Source organism: Corapipo altera, unplaced genomic scaffold (assembly GCF_003945725.1).
Source record: "Corapipo altera isolate COAL_440 unplaced genomic scaffold, ASM394572v1 49, whole genome shotgun sequence".
Lineage (NCBI taxonomy): Eukaryota > Metazoa > Chordata > Aves > Passeriformes > Pipridae > Corapipo > Corapipo altera.
In genome coordinates this window covers 15,101,857-15,122,543 of record NW_020884879.1, presented here as the reverse complement: position 1 = coordinate 15,122,543, position 20,687 = coordinate 15,101,857, and the positions used below count along the sequence as shown (strand labels likewise).

Genomic DNA, 20,687 nt, shown 5'->3' with positions numbered 1-20,687 from the left:
AAAGAACCCTAAATAATTAAAAAATAGAAAGAATGCTTTGTTCAAGGTACACATCCTAGAGACACTTCTTCCAAAAAATTAAAGCAATCATGAACTTTTAGGCTTAGTCAAGTCTAAAATTAAACCATTGTCAGCTTGGCCATCTGAGCCTGGAAGATGTTTCCGGACATTAAAGATCCTCAAGGTCTTTGCAAACCAACAAAAAATAGCAGAAATTCTGAAACACATTTTTTTCTCTTATGATTGTAGGTGTGACCCTGCTCTCATAAACCCTGTCAGTATTAACACCACTATGGTAATCAGCTATTTATGTTTAATATATCTTCTGAGCAATATCAATAGCTAAAGCCTCCATGACGAATTACAAAAGTACAGTTTATACAACTTATTCAGCCCAAATCATGACTACAAAGTTATTGTCTGAGCAAATTTGATGAAAAAATAAAATCACCCTGAATGCAATCCAAACCCTATTCAAATCTATGAGTATATGAAAGATGACTCCGTTTATCCAATTCTTCCATAATTGTTTTTTCTTCCTGTAACAGTAATCTACAGATTAGAATCTGTATGTTTCCTGATTATACAGTGCTGTGTGCTTGCCCAGGTTCCAACCTCCACGAAATGTCAGAAATCAACTTTGAAATGTTTCATACTGCCATTCTGATCACTCTTTTAGTTTCACTCGTAGGACTGAGAGAGCTTTCTCTCAGCTTCTCATTCAAACGAAGACTCATTCAAGGCCACCTGAGGCCAAAAGAGGTTTTGCCGTTGAAGCTCCTGAATTTTGAGTATGGCCTCTGTATAGCCATCTTACTTACCTCGCCCTCCCTCTGCCCAGGTGTTCTCTTTTTCCTCCAACGTAGGTAATTTGGAGACACTTTAGAAAAAAAATCTGCATGCTTAGAGAATGAGAACATGCTAAATAATCAGTACGCTGATGTAAAGCTTTACTTATCTTACTATGTAGACAGAATACAGAAATTTTGCTGAACATTTTTTTTTGCAAATAACCCATTTGTTCGAACATTTAGGGCAAAGTAGAGCTAATTATCACCAGCAGAATTATAGACTCAGCAGAGTGCATAGCTTCTCTTTTGATAGCTTCAGAATAAATAATAACCTATAGTCAGTCTGAAGGGTATTGACAAGGGCCTGGCTTGGCATGTCTGGTCCACATAAGCCCTTATTATGGAAATAATCTATTTATGTGGTAAAATAATTGGGGCTCAGCTGTTCCTAGAAGCCCCTGCCAGAAGAACTGAGTGGTTCAGCACTGCACCCCCTCTCAGTTGGTGCTTCAGAAAAGTTATTGATTCTCCAGAAAGTCCAGAGGACACAGATCTTCCTCTCCCACTTTTGTGGAACTGTATATAGTGCTTTACTGATAATAAAATCAACACACACAAGTGGGCTGGGACTCCCTATTTGCTGGAGGATGACTTGGCTATACCACCTCACTCTCAAAGTTTGTGTGTGAACTCTGATCTGATCTTTGTGTTCTAATAAAGCTCCTGCTAGTGAAATATGCAGGAGAATGTCTACTTTAGGCTTCCAAAGAGGTTAAATCACTTACTAGATCATGGCAGAGACTTGCATAGTTTTGGGGATGCTCTAAAACAGGCAGGCAGGTGGGCCTCCTTGACTATGGAAGTTTACTGGTGCAAATAGCAAGACTTTAAATGTTGGTTGGCATAAAAAGCATCAAAAACTTGAATAGAGATGCTTTCAAGCTGCATTTGCATGTCTTTACATAGAGAAAGAGAAAACAGAAAGACCTTAAATGTCGAAGGAATAGTATTAGTCATGTTTTATAGATGTTGATGCAAAACAGATTCTAAGGATTTTCCTTAAAGTTATTACTTAAGTTCATGTTAGTGATTGGAAACTGATCCAAGAAGACTTTTTAATTTCTGGCCATGGCCATGAACGATCCTCCTTTCCTAACTTAGTTACAACCCTGCAATAGGATAGGGAGACTACGTATAACATTTCCACATGGAAATGCTATACATAGTCCAATGACGTGTTACCTAAAGTACTGAACAAATCCTCAAGGATTATTATGGTGCCTTTCAGTATCCTAAGAAATACTAGTTGAGGATTAGTTCCAACTCTGATGTTTCAACACAAACACTGACTTACTTCGGTTCTGAACTTCAGATTATGCACAATTTTTAAAAGTCTTTGGAGAACTGGTGTACCTGGGCAGCTGTGGTGGCACAAATACAACACAAGTAATAAGGTTCGCAGTGGGTGGGAGCCAGTCAGAGAGCCTGTCATTAGATGTTTAGCTGAGACATTTATATATCCAAGCACATTAGGAAAGAAAGTTAGAGAAGAGGAAGCACTGAATATAAACCAGGACCTTTGAATAACTGATGATTTTGCCACTAAGTATTTAAATATAACTTGCCATATATAGGGATTGGCAGCTAAGGAGAAAGGTCTCTATAGCAATGATTAAAGCCAAATTAGACAAATACATAGTGAATCGAGAGACAAGAGAAAGGCTGTTGCTTTGACAATATTAAATACTGGAATTTCATGTGAGTATGAAAAATGTGCACTGCTCTTACGACTGGAAAATCATAAATGGAAGATCAAGTTTGTTTATAAGAATTGGTATTTCACTTCAATTCTGAAGGAAGTTTATGGTACCATGAATATTACCTCATTCCTCTTACATTTTTTATGCATCTAGATGAGATTCTTAAAGCTACTTCTTTACAAATGGTGCAGATATCCTGGTGGGATTTTTAAAAGCATCGTGATGCCTAACTACCGTGGAAATAATTTAGATTATACTTCAGAAATTTTAGCAAGTTGTGTTTGTGATTAGGTAACCAAATACAAATGCCTCATAAAAGGAATTTAAGAATTTTCTTGCCATAAATCAGAAGAACTTAGCTGTTCACTGTAAAATTATCAGGGCTGGCTAATGGACAGGAACACTAGCTTTGTTCTCAGAAGTGACTGATATTTCTGGACACTTAGCATTTGTTGACACCAGTGCCTAAATGAAGAAAAGCCAGGTTGCACATCAGAATCCAAGTCTAAATCTTTGATCCACATCTTAACACCAGCTGAAAAATAAAATAAAATATATATATTCTGATAACTCAGCCCCAAGTCACTTCTGAAAAATATGACACAATTTCGGATTTTACTTTTGGGTAACTACAACTTCAGTACCTTACCACAATGCCAATGTTGCTCAAAATGACCTGTGAGTCTGCCTAAAAATCTTCAGATGCCTTTCTTCTGGCATATAGTCTTCTGAGTGACTATAACTCTGCTCTGGGTACATGTAGGTCTGAAAGGCAAATAGATTGTAGCCTCAGCCTAACTCTCATCTAAGTGCCTTTGGAATCTGAAAGCAAAGCAGGCCTGATCCAAAGCACATACATTTATAACTTCTAACACAGATAAGGATATGAAAATATTCTTAGAGTTTTCATCCTGGCAATAGAAAGTTTGTAGTTCAAACTAAACGACATACTCTCCTCTTCCTGAAAACAGTGGAACATGCTTATCCTGGGACTGCACACCAGTGGCCTCATTGTGCTCTAGGAAAGGAGTAGTTTTTTTATCTTTCTTGCTGTAGCTATACAAGATGCACTAACGAGTTCAAGGCAGAGGCACCTCAACATCACTCCTGGTCTGTCCTCCCACACCTCCAAGCTGCTCTGCAGTAGCTGAAATACTACACAGCTCTTACTGCAGGATGAAGAGAGCAGATTATTTTTCAGTAGACAGACTGTTAACATCCAGGTTGACAAAAGGTCTCATTTCCTATAGCAGCACAGTTGAACAGTCCTATGTGTGATGTAAACAGCAAATTTCACAAAGAGGGGAAAGGGGAGGCACATTTCACCTCACCTTATTCAAAGCAGACCTGCTTCAACATATCACAATTTTGAAATAATCTGGCAGAGTCTGTATTTCTGCACTTCACCGACAGCCCTGCTCCGTGACCCGCATCAGATGAATTCTGAATGAAACAGAAGATAGTTGTTGCTCAGCACATTTGAAAAGCCTTCAGTACCCGTGATTTTCTTTCCTTTCAACGTGAGCAGAGTCCATTTTTCATGCTGGTTTATTCTTTGGCTTCCCTACTGAGTCTGTTCTAAGGAAGGTTCACAGGGATTATTAGCATTTGGAAACAGGGAAATGGAACTTGGAGAGTAGAAGAACAGTAGAATGAGTTCCTCATTTTATATCAAATTTTCTATTTCCTTGGAGAAAATTTTGAACTGCTTTGAAATTTACTGACATCCTGATTATAATGAGGGACATGTTCCCATTGTTTTGATGTAACGTGGCCTACATCAAAATTAAATATTGAGGATACCTAGGGAGAAAGTAGGAATTTCTACTGGTTCTTTCTACCCTTCTCATTCTAAAACACAATATAAGCATTGTCCCACTTTTATTCTAATTGGTACAGAATATCCGTCTCCTGTTTTTCTGGCAGTCAGATATATGAAAGACCAATTGTAAGGGTCATATTCTACTTTCATTACTGAACTGAATTGTTTGTTATAACATCATTTAGATCATAGAACCTAGAATGCAGAACAGTAATGTATACGGGGTGCATTTTTACCGGAATCTCAACAGCAAACACTTCAGTCACTCCTCCATCTTCAGAATCCTCTCCTTGCCTGCTCACCATCATGAAAAGAGCTCCTTCAGGAAGCTCCAAATAGACTGTAGCCTTCAAGAGAGGTGTTAAAGGCACAAGAAGCCCATAACATCAATGTGACTGGAATCTTTACTTCTACTGTTCCTCTGAAAGGCATCTCACCTGGCAGAATAAATGAGTTTATTAAATGAAAGAGAAAAAAATAGAGGAAAATTTCTTCACATCCCATTTAATACATTGTTTTGTTACTGAGGATAGTAGAGAGACATTGATTATTTCTCACAATAGATATAAAATTAGGAACTATGATTAGGTAGGGAACTTCTGTTTCTTTAAAGACAAGGCTTAAAACTAAAAGAGATTCTCTTTTTTCTCATGACTATTGTGTGATGAATACTCAGATAATGTAGTTTATTCCCATGCAACAGTTTCAAATATTAATGCCTTTTCTCAAAGTCATGGGAACTCGTCCAGAAATGAAAGCCTACTGTCTGTTCTGTCTGAAACAGGCCCACAAATGTCCTTTAAAATTGCCATGACTGTAATTATTTCTCTAGCTACTAATTTTTCAGGGTGTGCTGTCAAAATTCCAAACACCTACCCAACTTCTTAATACTTAAAAGCTTTATGCATTTTCCTATTTTGGAACAACATCAAATGTATTGCTAAGCATTCAATCAAGCTTCACTTTGTCTTGACTTTGAATTCAACTGTCACTCAACATATTTTGAAATGTATTACAATATGAGCAAGTAGCACTGATTAGCATCAGACATTATTTCCACCTTAATCTGGGTGATATTTTGTCATTAAGTTTTGTGATGATGCACTGACTGTAGATAATACAGTGCTGATGCTTGCAGTCATGTCCTGTATTGGTTTGATTAGACTCTATGGCTTGTTGACGACAAAACCTCATTGATTATATGTGGTCTGCTTCTCATTTCCAGTCAAGCTTTCTGTCTTGAGACATGAATAGTTTCATTAATTAGGTGAACTAAACATGCTGACAAGCATTCAAGCTAGTCTGGTTCTGGCATAATAGTGCCAGTATTATGGATTCATTCTCTGCAGTCAATGAAAATTTGGTTATTCATTTAAATGAAAGCAGAATCAAAACCTATTGGTGTTCCTTTCATTTGATTATGCTCCCAGAATATATCCAGTACAATTTCCTCCTACTTTTAGAGGCTGTTATCCTTCACAAGGAAAGACACCAATTATTTATACCAGATATTAAAATCCCTCCTGCCTTGGTAAAGAACTCTATATAGGAAGAACAAAACATGACTAGCTAAACCCTAGAGCTTTAAAAAAAGTTCTAGATGTAAGTTAAATTTATTAGAATTTATATTGAGTCTTCTATAAAAGATGCAGTTGTTTGATAACATATCAACTGTGTTAAATACTTGGAAAAACTGAGGTCAAATCTTCAGGTATTTCATTGCTGTATTTACACTGCTCAGCATTTGTCTCACCTTGCACTCCTCCTCAATACCCAGTATTTCTCCCCATTCTCCATTCCATGTCACATTCTGGAGATGCATTTTCAAATCTTTTTGCCGAATTAAGGATATACACATTTTTGTATTCTACCCTTAGTCCGAGGATTACTATCAGTAGAAGAAGCCTCCCACCTATCTTGTGACTGGAAATGGACTGTTTCCCATCCCATCCTGTCTTCCCCATTAATCCAACTCATTGATTTGCTTTAACGCAGTAGAAGCCAGTAGTATGTCAGACATGGAAAAACCTGTATCAGCACTGGATATTCCTCTTGGAGAGCAGCAAGAGCAGGTTCACTCCCTGAAGGAGGACAAGCTGGGACCTGTGGGTGAACACAGTCCAGTGGCCTCCCCTTGACAGGACAAGATAAAAACAGGCTCTGCTAACAGTCCAGGGATGATGTGACAAGGCACAATATTGAAGCAGGTGCAAGATCCATCCAGAAACTCCAATCACAAACCGCAGAAGATGGGACTAGAGACAAAGCTACCCACGGCCCAAGTTTCAAGGTCCACCCTGGAGACATGGCTGGAGACAGTAGCTTCAAAGGCCTGAGCAGAAATGCTGTTCCAAATCCATCCTGGGTCTAACAGGGTATTTTAGTGTCCTCAGAATCCTAGCAGCTCCACAGTGGAAAATGTATATGGAAATGAATGGGGGGAGGAGGGGAATCAACTAATATGTAGGAAAGCAGTTTCAGAAAATTAAGATTTCTACAAGCAGAAATGAAGTAACTGTTTGCAATTCCACTTCATTAGTGTAAGCCAAGTATGAACATTACCTATTCTGTTTCTGCTATAAAAAACCCCCAACACATTCAAATACATAGTAAAAGTAAGTTTATGAGTAACATTTAAAAGGAAGTATCCTTACTTTCTAAGTTTAGCAGACATACTTTGATGTGAGGCAAAGATATATTATTGATTTTGAATTGTGGACTCATTTAACCTCTGATGTGTAAGTGTAGTAAGTCCCTTTGCAGGCTTTTTCACATTCAAATCAAGATGATAGCAACACTTCCACATGAAAAATGCAAAATTACTGGACATCCAAGTGCTACCATGGTGCAATTGATTATCTTTCTCAGCAGTTGTTTCAAAGCACTATTTATTCCCACTGTGTACACCAATCAAGAAAAGAATTCTTTGGACTTTATTTCTGATGTATTCATGGCAGAAACAAGGAGCACTGAAATAAGCAACTTCCCTTGTGATGGTAGAAAAGCAGTTCATATTTGAAATCCTCTGGTCACTTCTGCTGCTCAACACTTTGAAATGCCATGCTGTCCTGCACAAAATTAGGGAGAGGAATATATAGGATAGAAGAAAAAAAAATAAAGAACTATCTTTCAAGTCTAGTTATCCAGAAATACTTGCATCCTCACCCTCCTCCTTGGTAGCAGATGGAAAACTAAAGGGATTTTACAAAGTAATTGTAGTTGGTTTTGGTCCTGTCTCCACTGTTCTTTTCAGTCTTTACCACAACAACCATGTAGAATTCAGAATTTCCTTCATACAGAGACAACTCTCAGCCAAGTCTAATATTTCATCGGCTTTCAGTCCTATAAAAGAAACACTGAGTGCAACTCCTCAAATCCTTAGCATCCCAACAGTTCCCAAACCCTCTAAAGGATCAGTCATTTATAGGGTTTTTTTTAGCACAAGGAGTATAACACTACATATTATGCTTGTCAGATGCTCTTTTGCACAGCAGTATACAGATGATGACAGCTTCACACTTTCTGTCTTCAGATAAGAAATTCCAGAAAAGGTGGTGGATGTTTTGGAGCTTCGAGGGGCACTAATGGCACCATGGGGCCAGAAAGTGGTTTTCATGCCTGTCTCTCTTCCAACTTTCACAAAACAGAGCTGCCTGCAGCCACAGACTACTGCTCATGCAGGGTTCAGTTTTCCACTGTTACAAAGATATATTTTAATTACAAGCAATACACCTTGATTGGGACTGGGTTCTCAGAAGAGATTCTTATTATAAACATTTATTTCTAGAAGTTTAATTTCTGTTCTCCTGCAGCAGAATTTCTAGGGCAGCCATACAACACCTAGCACCCCCAACCCCCTCCCTCTCAACTTTTTTCTTGCTTACAAATAAAGAGATTGCAGTGGCCATGTTATGAATGGTTTATTTCTGTCTGGCATTTTATAATACATTGTTACCATTCCAGTCTTGCCTATGTAACTAAAAAAATAAAGCACAGATCTAAAAGTACACAGTATTAGTTTTACCCATAATCAATATAGCAACTGATTCAAAATATGCTACAGAGGCACTTTACAAATAAGGAAAATGTAATTTAAACCCATGTTTCAAGGTTATTTAATTCCAAAGGCTACTTCTAACAATCTCAACTACCCACAGAGCTTCTAGTTTGATTGTTTTCAAACAAAAGCTGACTGAGACATTCTGTGTGTGGCTGTACTTACACATGTTTCAAAGCAGTAATGCTCTCTTGTGCTTAATGAGACATTACAAAATATATTCTCCATTTGAAAAATGTGTGCAATACTCTATGCAGAAATTAAGTTCATTTTTAAAGTGTAACACAAGTATAACCAAATACATACACTATATACAGGGTGTTAAGAAGTTAATAAGGCTGCTTAGTCTTTTAAATCTGGCATATGGTACTGCAGATGGGACACACACACAACCACAGAAGATGTCATGGATATTCCCCTGGAAGTCCAAATCTAAGTGCTTGCATAAATGTCCTAGCTACTTTGAACACTCAGTCGGACTTTAAACTGAAGAAGTAGTTACTTCTAAATTAGATTTCTAACATGGAGATGTTATTTTTGGAGAAGAACATAAGAAAAAAACTTGATTAGCCTCTGGACAATCTGAAATTTCTCAATGGTATTAACATCTGCATGACTGTGCATGCTGCATATTCATTTATACATACAGAACAAGAAACATAAACCCACATCTTCTAGTAGGAAATGGGAAACATTCAAAATAATAAATTTTCTTTAGGAAAGCTTGGTTTATATATACAGTACATAAAAAAAAAACCCCTACACAATTGTCAGCATACAAAAATATGAGTGCAGTATCTTTTTATACTTCAAAACCTAATGCTGAAAAATACAAGTATCCTGAGTCAGGTGTGCTGTACATCTAATTTATCAATGCCAGCGTACTGCTGGAGTACAATTAGAAAAGCACTACCTGCATTTATCAACAAGTACAGAGATAAAATACTTAAGGCAATGCATTAGCTCTTTTCATAATGTTAAACAAAAACGGTGCAAAATATGCGTAAAATGCTGGTAGACATATCCATGAAGGAGCTGTAAAATAAAGAGTATGGAACAATATGTATATATATACTACAGTTACTGATGACAATAAATGAAAGACACTGTTCTTTTTTGAGCATCATGCTTAACCATGATGTGTATACTCACATTCAGGCAATTGTCTTAAATACATATTTATATATATATACACACTACATCTGACAAAGAATTAATAAAACATGTTTTGCTTGCGAATTTCTCAGGTAAAAACAGATCAACAAAAATGGTTTCTTTTTTTTTTCCATTAAAGGATTCCAACAAATGAAATTAAATATGATTACTATAAATCCTTGTTGAGTAAAGTTTAATTGTTTTGGCTCTAAACCAGTAGAAGAGAAGTTCTGACTACTACTGACTTCGTTAAAATAAACAAATATAAACCAGTCCAAAAACCAAGTAAGAACGCTATGGCAACTCAGCTGTTCCTTGGACTGTGACCCTCCCTTCCCAGTTGTTAAATCTCCTATACATCCCCCACAGACTACCACTGAATCATGTTGGTATTTGGTAATATATACCTCTTGATCCTTCAATTTATTTCTGGAAGAATTACACTTGTCTTGGAAGCAAAAGTAAAAATTACATACAGAATGCTTTCCCTAAAAGAGTACAGCACATTGTTGTAAAAATAGGCTGTATAACCTGTTTCTGTCAAAGCAAAGATTTAAGAAGCAATAGGTGATACACTCCTTGTAAATCATCACTCTTGGTCATCTCTTCTTGTCACCTGAAGTTTAAAAATTTATGGGAGGATAAACATACTGTGATGAGAATGGACTTTTTTTTTACTCTGCAAGTGTACCTTGTATAAGGAACAATACATCCTCTACATATACCAAAGAAGATAAACAGCTTTAATAATGAGTATATGTAAATTTATAATTTAAGAATGGGCTTATTAAAGGTCCAAATAATGTTATTAAAGTCAGTGTGTTAGAACATGCAGTGTGCTCTGAAAACTAAGGGACAAGAAAAGCAGTTTGGAAAGTTGCACAATGTTTCAACCAAATACGGGCTTTTGAAGAACATTTTGAGAAATTAGGCACTCTTATTAGACAGTCAGCGGGACATTTATGCCCCATTTACTCTGGAAATATGTTGGATTCAATGATCTGAGGTCTTTTCCAACCCAATGGATTCTGTGATTCTGTGTAATTTTGTGAAAGTGTATTTTCACGTGCTATCTGTAATCCCAGAAAACCAGGACTTCAGTTTCTCAGCTCCTCAATATCATGCTAAATAGATACTTTACTTTGCAGTATGGGTCACCAAAAAAGCTCATAATGCTGAATACAGTTTTGAAAACTGTTTCTAGAAGGGGTAAAAAAGAATAAAGAACCAAAAATTAGATAGAAAAACAAGAGGTCAAGATTTCTGATGCACACTCATGAAATAAGAGCTAAAGAATTTGTTCCAGAGACTGGCTTGTAACTATTTGTCCCATACAAATGTCTATTATTCCATGCTTTCCACATCAAAACAAAATAGGGAATTATCATATTATACAGGGAGACTATTTTGGAACATTTGCACTCCTACCATTTTCAATGCTTTATAAAAAAGTGATGACTAATTACAGTAATGCATATGCATGCAACAGATTCTGCTCGCTAGGTTATTTTCTATCACACAAGATTAGCAGCTCCATGTAGCTGACAGCTGACTTCTCTCATAGTAAATCTAACCTCATGTGGGCAAGTCTCACAGGAAGATGGGAGCTCCCAGCTGGGCTGACACAGGCACACCTTTGGCATGAGGCAGTTACAGTTTCTCTGTGCTTTTGACGCCTGAAGGCGAAACATTACTGGTGGTTTTGCCTGGAGCAGGAATAACCGTAGCCAATACTGCTGCTCTGAATAAAATACATCTCAAATATGAGATCCTGACTAGAACAGCAACAATGTACAAACATTAGGTCATGCCAAACAAGAAATATAAGTCTCTAAAATGAAAACTTTGTTTTTCTGATTTGAATTTTGGTGTTTGTTTTGTGTATTATGGTTTTTTAATTAAAAAGATTATAGTCCAATAGCTTCCAATAACTATGAAAGAGAGTAAACTTCAAAGCACAAAGGTGAAGTTGTTACTGGAGTGTTCATTACTGCATGTCTTTGTCACAGTTTAAGGCAAACATTCTATATTTAAGGTAAAACCAGTACTGATATGACTACATAAATATATACACATTGAAATGCAATATATATGTGCTGACATATATATCTGTGGATATATAAAAATATTTATTTTCTTAGCAAAGTTAAAGTCTGTGTAAAAACATTTATAATACTGAAAAAGGTAGGAGCCCTAATTCCTCCTTTGGAGAAAACTAACAACTTCCCTAAATATCCCATATAAAAACCCCACTCTCTGCAAGAATACAGATCCTTTTGAGTTCTCACTTATTTAATTGTGGATTAATATATCTGTTGAAGATTTCATAAATAATTACATCATATGCAATAATTACGTTGTGAAGTGTGATTGTTACAGCATAACTATAGACCTCTGTTGTACAAAAAATAATTTTTATTCATACAGTATGTGTCTTGGTCTTATGGAATGCATAGCTACTGCTACAAGTAGAACTGTTTCAGAATACAATTTTTGTTCTAATGTGTTCACATTTAAACCTCATTTTGGGGCATTTTCTCTCAAGATTCTTTGGCCTAAAGAACAGCCAAATGAAGACAAATTTTCTCTGGGCCCTCTAAACAGTCAGAACAATTTCAAAATAAATTTATAACAACTACCACTCCAAAGAACTGAAATGCTATACAAAACAATTCTGAAAAAATATGGGAAATGGTAGCATAAAACATTAAAACCCTGAACTATGCTTCGACTTAAACCACAGACATATCCAGTTAAACATAACAATACTGACTCATCCCTGCCTTATGTACATTTGCTAGTGTAGTGCTATAGAAAATTATAAACAAATCTGAAAAACTCTGAAATGAAGAGAAGCAATAATGTAAAATATCCACTAGACAGAGTCTGAAATTCAGTCTAACAGTGGGTGAAAGTCAGACTTATTCTTCTCCTTCGTTATAATGGTAACTGAAAAAGGGCAGAACTTCACCTCACAGGCTATAGAGGTACTCTTTCTAATACATAGGTCCTCCTTCCAAAGCACTGTGACAATGCACTGCTTCAAATATGGCTGAGTTTACTGATTACAAGCACACACTCAGAGCAGCAGTCTGCCTGTAGCCATTAAACACAATTCTGAGATGAGTTTTCCATCTTTAAACCTCATTTACATTATATCCTTGAAACAGTAACATGAACATTCTGAGAAATTAGGACAGTAACAGGGAAAAAAGGCTTTATGAAGTGCAAAGGGCCCCATATACGAAGTGCACGCTCATTATCAAGCCTAGTTTATGTAGGCTTTCTTCCTTCCACAAGAATGCATTCTGTATAGTGTACAAGTGAAGACATTCCCTCTGAAAAAGACATTTGTTTTCAAGCTGCTGGGTATACCTATAATGTGGCTGAACAGGATACATCAAATTAATCTGATTCCAGTGTAAAATTCCCAAGGAAGATTCCTGATCTACTAGTGTAAGGCTGGAGTGCACAGATTTCAGAAATGCTTTTTGGAAGACATTTTTCAATGCCAGTGGAGAATATTTAGGGTATTTCTTTCTTTATCCTGAGTAAAAGGTTGGTGGGGTTTTTTTATTTATTTATCAAAGCCCTAGGGACATACTGTTATAGTGCAGTTGGATTTTTGTCACACAGTTCCAGTATCCTAAAGGCCATTATTGGATTGTTTTCTGGAGCAGTTCTCCTCATTCTTCTCCAACAGGTGGTGGTGGCTGGCATAGCTTGTACAATCTGAAAATGACAAAACCCAAAGCAATTGTTATTCTGAAAGCTTGTTCATTATTAATATGAGGAAATTTAAGGAATACAAACTAAATCTACGTCTTCTTGCACTGGAAAACAAGAGGTGCTGAACTCAGTTTAATACCATCAACACAAAACTAGTAAAATCTTCTTTGTGAGCATTAATGTTTAAATTGAAAGTGGAATCATTAAAATACACATCTATTAGCAGTCTTATAAAAGCATTGCAGTATAGTCAAATTTTCATATTTCTTCAGTGAAGATCCCTTCATTAATCCAATTACTAGTTGTTGCCCTGAATTTCTAAATTGGAAAAGCTGCTTGGTGAATGCAACTGCCTCCATTTCTGTTTTGTCTCGGCACAGTCAAACCCCACTGTAAGAACAGTGGCCCAAAGAACTGATGCTGTTTGAAACACCTAAGACAGATGTCAGACGTTACACACCAGCATGAGGATTTTAAACTCTCTCCCCTCTGTTTCCACATGGATGATGCCAAGACCAGTAAGATTTGGTTCAAATGACTACCTTAGCACAGATTGAAATAGCCACTCCTTTTATGAAGGCTTTTGGACTTCTCTTAAATCCTTTTGCCAGGACTTGGTTATTAGAAAAGTGTTTCAAACTTTACCCTAATGTTAAAAATACTGAAAATAAAAGGCAATCACTCTGACCTCAAACCCTCTGTTCTGTACTCCTGTCCAGCAGGCAGTACCTCTTCCGTAACAACAGCAATTAGAACTAGTAATAGACATGATTTCATTTGGAGGTTACATCTTTTCCTCAGGGAACATGTATCATTGAAGGAATAACAAAGAAGTGACCACATATGGTATGGGAAGGAGAAAAAGCATCAGAAGCCGGAAACAAAGAGACAATGACACAGCATGTGCATCAGTACTTGACATGAAGACTCTGATGTTGAAATATCAAAGTAATAGAAATAGCAGGTTTGGTAGGTCTGGCTACAGGTAGGGTGGTGAATCATCCAGTGACCTGGGGGCTAGGGACACTTAAGATACTCAGGGTATCTGAGTATGACATGGATATTTTGTAAATTGGCCTGCCACATATCATGCTCATTTACATGACTCCATTTTAACACATCAAAATTTTCAAAGTTTTCAAAATTATACTACAAATCAACACAGAAAAGAAAAATCTGAACACATGGTTGGGATCCACAAACAATTCAAGGGTTGGTGACCTCTTGGCTTGATACTCAAGAGGGCACGGTCTTAAGCTCTGCCAGGGGAGGTTTAGGTTGGATATTAGAAAGAAATTTTTTACAGAGAGAGTAATCAGACATTGGAATGGGCTGCCCGGTGAGGTGGTCGATTCACCATCCCTGGAGGTTTTTGAGATGAGACTGGATGTGGCACTTAGTGCCATGGTCTAGTAACCACAGTGGTGTTGGATCAAGGGTTGGACTTGATGATCTCGGAGGTCTTTTCTAACCTGGTTGATTCTGTGATTCTATGATTCTGCTACTGAAATGATGGGAGGTGAGTATGTATGGCTTCATCCATGAGTGTTCAGAGCCTCTGCAACATCCAGGCACATCTTGTCAGAAACAGCATCCTGTGGCTATGCAAGAGCAGGGCAGGATAGCTGCTGTTCTCCAATTTCAGTTCCTTTAGGAGTTAAAACCCACAAGACACTAAAAACGCAGAATGCTCATGGGCTAAATAACTTTTCTCTGAATCTCCCTGAAATTATTATCAAGCAGTATTTTTTCTGGATGGTAAGAATGTGGAGAATCAGTTCTGTCAGGCAAACGGAAACTGGAAACCTTCTTTTCAATCTTCACCATAATGTGTTCTGAAGATCATTGGACTCTTCCATGTGGTCATACAGCAGATTCACAAATCCAATCATTTAAGGTCACATTGTGCAGACATCAAAGTATTTGTTAGGAGTCATATATAAAGCAATACACGTATATACTATATTTTTATACTAATGAGAGAATAAGATATTTTGATTTTTTCACAGACAAGTATGCAGAGAAGAATAAACAGGGGTTGAGTTTTTTGATTCTGCTGGTATAATAAAGCAATAATATTCAAATCTGGCAGAAGACAAATTGTGTAAACAAGTTCCTGATTGTTAGTGCTCAGAGCACTGAAGGTTATGGATATCATTTGTGTTCATTCACATGGTTACCTCTATCAGGTTTTACTAATTCCCTGTTTCCTTATTGAAATTTAAACACCACAGTGCGTTTGTTATGTATTTCACAGATCTGTTTACTCTGTTAAGCATTCAATGTTTTATCATTAGTCAACAAAAAATATTATGTTTTAAATTGGTAAAAAACAGTTTAAATTAGTAATGGATTACTAGAACCAAACTTTAAGAACAAATTAAGAACATGGTTGTTTGGTTATTTTCATTTATAAGTATTGTGCTTGTTAAGAAACATTTCAGGTACCTGCAATCCATCACAGCATTAAAAAGCTGGATAAATATAGAACAGTCCATTTTTCATTCTAATGGATGTTTCAGAAAGAAACAAAGAAAGACTACATCATCTCTAAACATAACTAGAACATGATTTTGCTGAGATACTGTGGTACAGTATTCCATTAAAATGGGGTTATGGATTTAGCTATGAGTATTTCCCCAAAACCACCAAGCATTACAAGTGATGAAGGACTTAGTCCAGTGTTTTCATAATTAACATGAACTAGTTTTCATTTTTCAAAAATGGGAATGTTTTGAAGTGCTACATAGCCTGAACTTCTGCAACTAATTACTTAAAGTAAAACTGTATGGCTAAGAACACAATTGATTTTATGTGCCTTAAGCGAAATTTTACAGTTACAGCACAATATAGTCAATGTTTACTGCTAGCTTTTGAGCAGCTATGACTGAATTTGGCACAAACTAGAAAAAAACATGGTCTAGGACACAAAGAATCAGTTACCTTGGCACAGACTGTGGCGTTCGATCCCTCACTCCTAAATTCTTGGCTGTGTTTTGTACTCTTGCACCCTGGGAAAGAAAAACAACAGTTTTGCTTCATTTATTCCAACACAAATTAGGGAATTTTCTGAACTTTCCAGATGAATATAACTATTGATTACAATTAATTAATAAATACATTGCATCTCCCAAAAGAACTATTGTCTCCTAAGGTGGGGAACAAGTTAAAGTAGTACATTAATTTTAAACTTAGAGAAATATTCAGAAAAGAAACAAAAATATTTCCAATTGCTAATATAAAAGATATTACTTAAAAAATAACATTTAAGGTTTAAAACAATCCAAACACTTCTTGTTTCAATTTGTTTTGAGTTTTGTCACCACTGTTGTAGAAATCATGGATACAGTTCTTTTTTGAAACGCCACTTATTTTCTCTGAACTTCTGGACAAACAAATATTACAGATTAGTTCCTATGAATAGCTACAAAACTACAAAAATGGCCTAAACTGAGGCACTAAACAAGGATTGAAAAGAAAAATGCAGTACCTAATCTTCCTTTATAATCAAAGAGTCACAAAAAAATAAATCAAGTGGGCAGGAACCTCCTGAGACTGTTTAGTCTTCCTTATAGCCGAGTCAACTAGAAATACTGGTCTCTCTGTACCTCAACTGATCCTTTTAAAAACAGTAATGAAAGTGCTTTTATCTCACTGACTCATCCAATAAGGGGAACGTTAATAAAACGTACAATGTTCACATACATGATAGTGAAACAAACAAATTAGTTTAGATATAGCAAAGAATTTAGTAAAATTTGTTTTTAAATTATGAAGTCTAGCTTTTAAAGTGCAGTTTTATTAGTCATCACAAAGAATGTTATGTTTTCTACCATTTTAAAGGATATGGAAACTCTTTTTTCACTTTTTCTCTTTCTGTACTACCTAAATTCAGGACAAAAATCTATAACCTCAGAATTCTTACAGTGAGATCTTGGATTGATGTGAAACATGAAAGATAATTTACATTCCTAACAGAGCTGCAGTGCCAGATTCACATGAATGTAAAAGAGGTATAATCATTGGTTCAATTATGTACAATAAGACTAGACCTTTCATTTGACTGAAATTGGGTACCCAGGTAATTGAGAAGGTATTAATTCATTGCTATGGGCTCAAACAGAAGATAAAAAAGGCTGTCTACTTATATACATGTAAGTCCTCAGGGCTTATGTAAATCAACATGTGCCACAAAAAGAAATACTGTGTCCTTACATTTTTTTTAGGAACAAAAGACAGTGGTAAAGATAGAAAATAATAACTAGAATACCTATAAAACTGAAGGTAGAATACAAAATTATTTCACTAGAGCTACATCTAGCTCACTAAGCTCGTCTCTGACAATTGCAAAGACACATGACTATAAAGCATGACAAACATGTTTTTCCCCAGGAACTCCTCCAGAATTCAATAATTAGCCATTCTATACCTCCTCTGTTCAGCAGCAGGTACATATTTAATCAATTTCAGTGATTCTCTTCTTTCCCTTCTCATCTTGAATCCATTAATAAATTCACATCACCAACCTTTTTGTGAAAAGAGATCCACATCTTTGGCACAATCTTAGCTTGTTATGTCAGGGATCATAGAATGGTTTGGGTTGGTAGAATCTTAAAGATGATCTAGTTCCAACACCCTGTCATGGGCAGGGACACCTTCCACTAGACCAGGTTGCTCAAAGCCCTGTCCAACTGGAACATATCCGTGAACACATCCAGTGATGCAGCATCCGCAGCTACTATGGGCAACCTGTTCCAGTGCCTCACCATCCTGATAGCAAAGAATTATTTCTAAACCTAAAGTCTAAATTTTTTTCTAAATTAGAGAATCAATCTAAGCCCACTCTCTTTCATTTTAGAGCCACTATCCCTTGTCCTAACTGACACTACATGACCTTGTAAAAAGTCTCTCTGCAGCTTTCCACTATTTTTATTTGGTTTTAATCTGACAGTTTCATTTGATGCCTTTAGTTCTGCATTGGTGAAGACAATGGTCAGTCCCTACCCATGACACATGTTCTTCAGAAGTCTGTCATTTCCTCCTTCACTTGTGAAGCTGACCAATCTTAGATTATTTTGTCTGGCTGCCTGTTCTGTCTATAAACCGTTCCCAACCATTGATAATTTTTTTTTCTGACCTTCTCTGAACCTTTTCCACTATGCTATGTCCTTATGGAAGGCATAAGAACAGTTCAAAATAGTTCAAAATACAGTCATGACAGCATGATTCCTACTCGGTCATCTATCTCTGCCCAAACCATTATAACTTCTGCTTTACTAATAACTACTGAGAACTGAGCTGATGTTTTCTGTCATATCCTGAGGTCTTGAACATGAAATGGAACAGCAACCTCACAGTCAATTATTTCGAATGTGAACTTAGGGTTTGCTTTTTCCCCAGTGTATTTCACTTAGGAGTTATCTACACTGATTTTCATCTGCTATTTTTTTGCTCAGTCATGAAGTCCTGCAAGATTCTTTTGCAATTCTTCATAGTTACTTCTCATCTTTAATAAAAAAATTGAAAAGAGTTCAGTGGAGAATGGGGAGAATGATGTGGTAAGAGAACACAACTGAAAAATGACAAATCGGATGAACTGATTTCTTCTATCTACATAAATGATGGCTTATCAGGGAAATGATACTCAAATTTGGGACAGACTTTTTAGCAGAACCTGTTATTATAGTCACAAAAAGGCATGAGGAAATGATTACTCACTTAAAAAAACAACAGAGTTTCTCTCCTGGCCTTTTCTGTTTATCAGCTTTTTAGTTACCTTTCTTCTTCAGAGCCCTCTGCCCCCTGGCAGCTCCCTTTCTAGGCCTCTGTCCTCTCCATACTTTGCTGCACCCTGAAGACACAGTGCTGTCAGGATGCTTTACATAGTATTTTGTGGGTATAGATGTTTACATAAGTATATACATGAGTAAACAAAATTACTAAAAGATAGTTGGGACGTTTTGTCAATTTTTTTTTATTTTATAAATCAATCAAGACTGGATTAGCAGACGAAAAACAGAAACCACTTAACTAAGACCATCCCACAGACCCAAGTTCATACCCACTCTCACGAGTTTCTTTTTGTTAATTCTCACAGACCAGGTGCTTGTGAATACCTTATAACTCCCAGGGCAATTATTTCTAACCTTGTTCCAACAGTACAGTTGGGGCTATTATGAGTATTGCTCAACAAGATTCTGACCTTATCCAATTTAAAAAAAAAATAAAAATTCCTGAGGTCATCCAGTCCATCAGGTGAGTCCACTTATTCATTACCGGTGCACCAAGTTGGAAAACATATCTGCTTTGATTAGAGACAATTTCCCCTTTGTGGAAAGCTGATACTGCCAGAAGTTAATGTTGCTGAGCAACAGATGGAATCGATGTCCTTTCATTTGCACCTCCCTGTGGCTACTATCTTTATTCCACAGAAGATTTAGGGTGTAAATGGGCTAACAAATTCATTAGTTTGTTTTATATGGAGCCAGGAGAAAGGCACATATATTGCCCTTAACTAAATATTCTGCATAAAACCCCATGAAGCCTTTTTATTTTTTTTTTCCTTCCAAGTCTTATGGCCTGCATTACGCTCCTGACAATTAAGTTCTACAGATAATTTAAACATTAAATCCAAACAGGTTTCTAGAAAATACCAGAGCCCGTTGTTGAAATTACCCCAAAACATTTAGAACTTAATAGAGGGTTATATTTCTACTACAGAACTTCAAGACTGATTTAAAATTACAACAAAAGATTTTTACTCTATTAAATCCCACAGTGGTTTCCTGCAAGAGGAAGAATGTGTGAAAAAAGTCTGGTTTGATATACTAGCACACTTTTTTGCAGTGGTCGTGGCTGGAATTGAGATATTGGTATCTTAAACAGCTATTGATCACCTGCTGTTTTACTTCAAAGAATGTAGCCTCACTGAAGGCCTTTCACCACATCTGTATTTGAGCAAGTACAGTTACAGCTGCTCAAAGCCATGTGAGTTTCTTTCATTTTATCTTTCATTTTCATTTAAAAAACTGCAGAAGATCCACAAATGAATCAGCATTTTTTGAAATGGCCTAGACCTGTATTTTGAAAATGAATACTTTGACAGAACACATCCTGCAAGCAGATACATGAAGAACTCTACAACCACGTTTTTTGAATGCAAAATACTCAGAACTGCCTTTTGACTAGAACTTCAGGAGCAGACATATCGATCTAAACATGCAAGTTTATTCTTATACAGCAGTAGCTTTCTTTACAAGTTAAAGATTTAATTCCTTAGCAGATGTACACAACTTGATTCAAGAACCTTGGGGGTATTTTTTCAATACAGAAACTTAATTTATGCACTGAATTAAGTGATAGTCCAATATAAA

The 20,687-nt window shown here is 36.4% G+C and overlaps 1 protein-coding gene across 3 annotated transcripts in view; it reads right to left on the bottom strand.

Annotated features, from left to right (window-relative positions):
• Positions 1 to 8,285: 8,285 nt before the first annotated feature.
• Positions 8,286 to 20,687, bottom strand: part of PREX2 (phosphatidylinositol-3,4,5-trisphosphate dependent Rac exchange factor 2) — a 168,998-nt gene continuing 156,596 nt past the window's right edge. For all 3 annotated transcript variants that reach the window (XM_027638739.1, XM_027638737.1, XM_027638740.1), the window contains 2 exons: positions 16,258 to 16,325; positions 8,286 to 13,317 (listed from right to left, as the gene is read on the bottom strand). In XM_027638739.1, the coding sequence (XP_027494540.1) occupies positions 13,272 to 13,317; positions 16,258 to 16,325 (114 nt within the window). In that variant the 3' untranslated portion in view covers positions 8,286 to 13,271. The remainder of the gene's footprint in view (positions 13,318 to 16,257; positions 16,326 to 20,687) is intronic.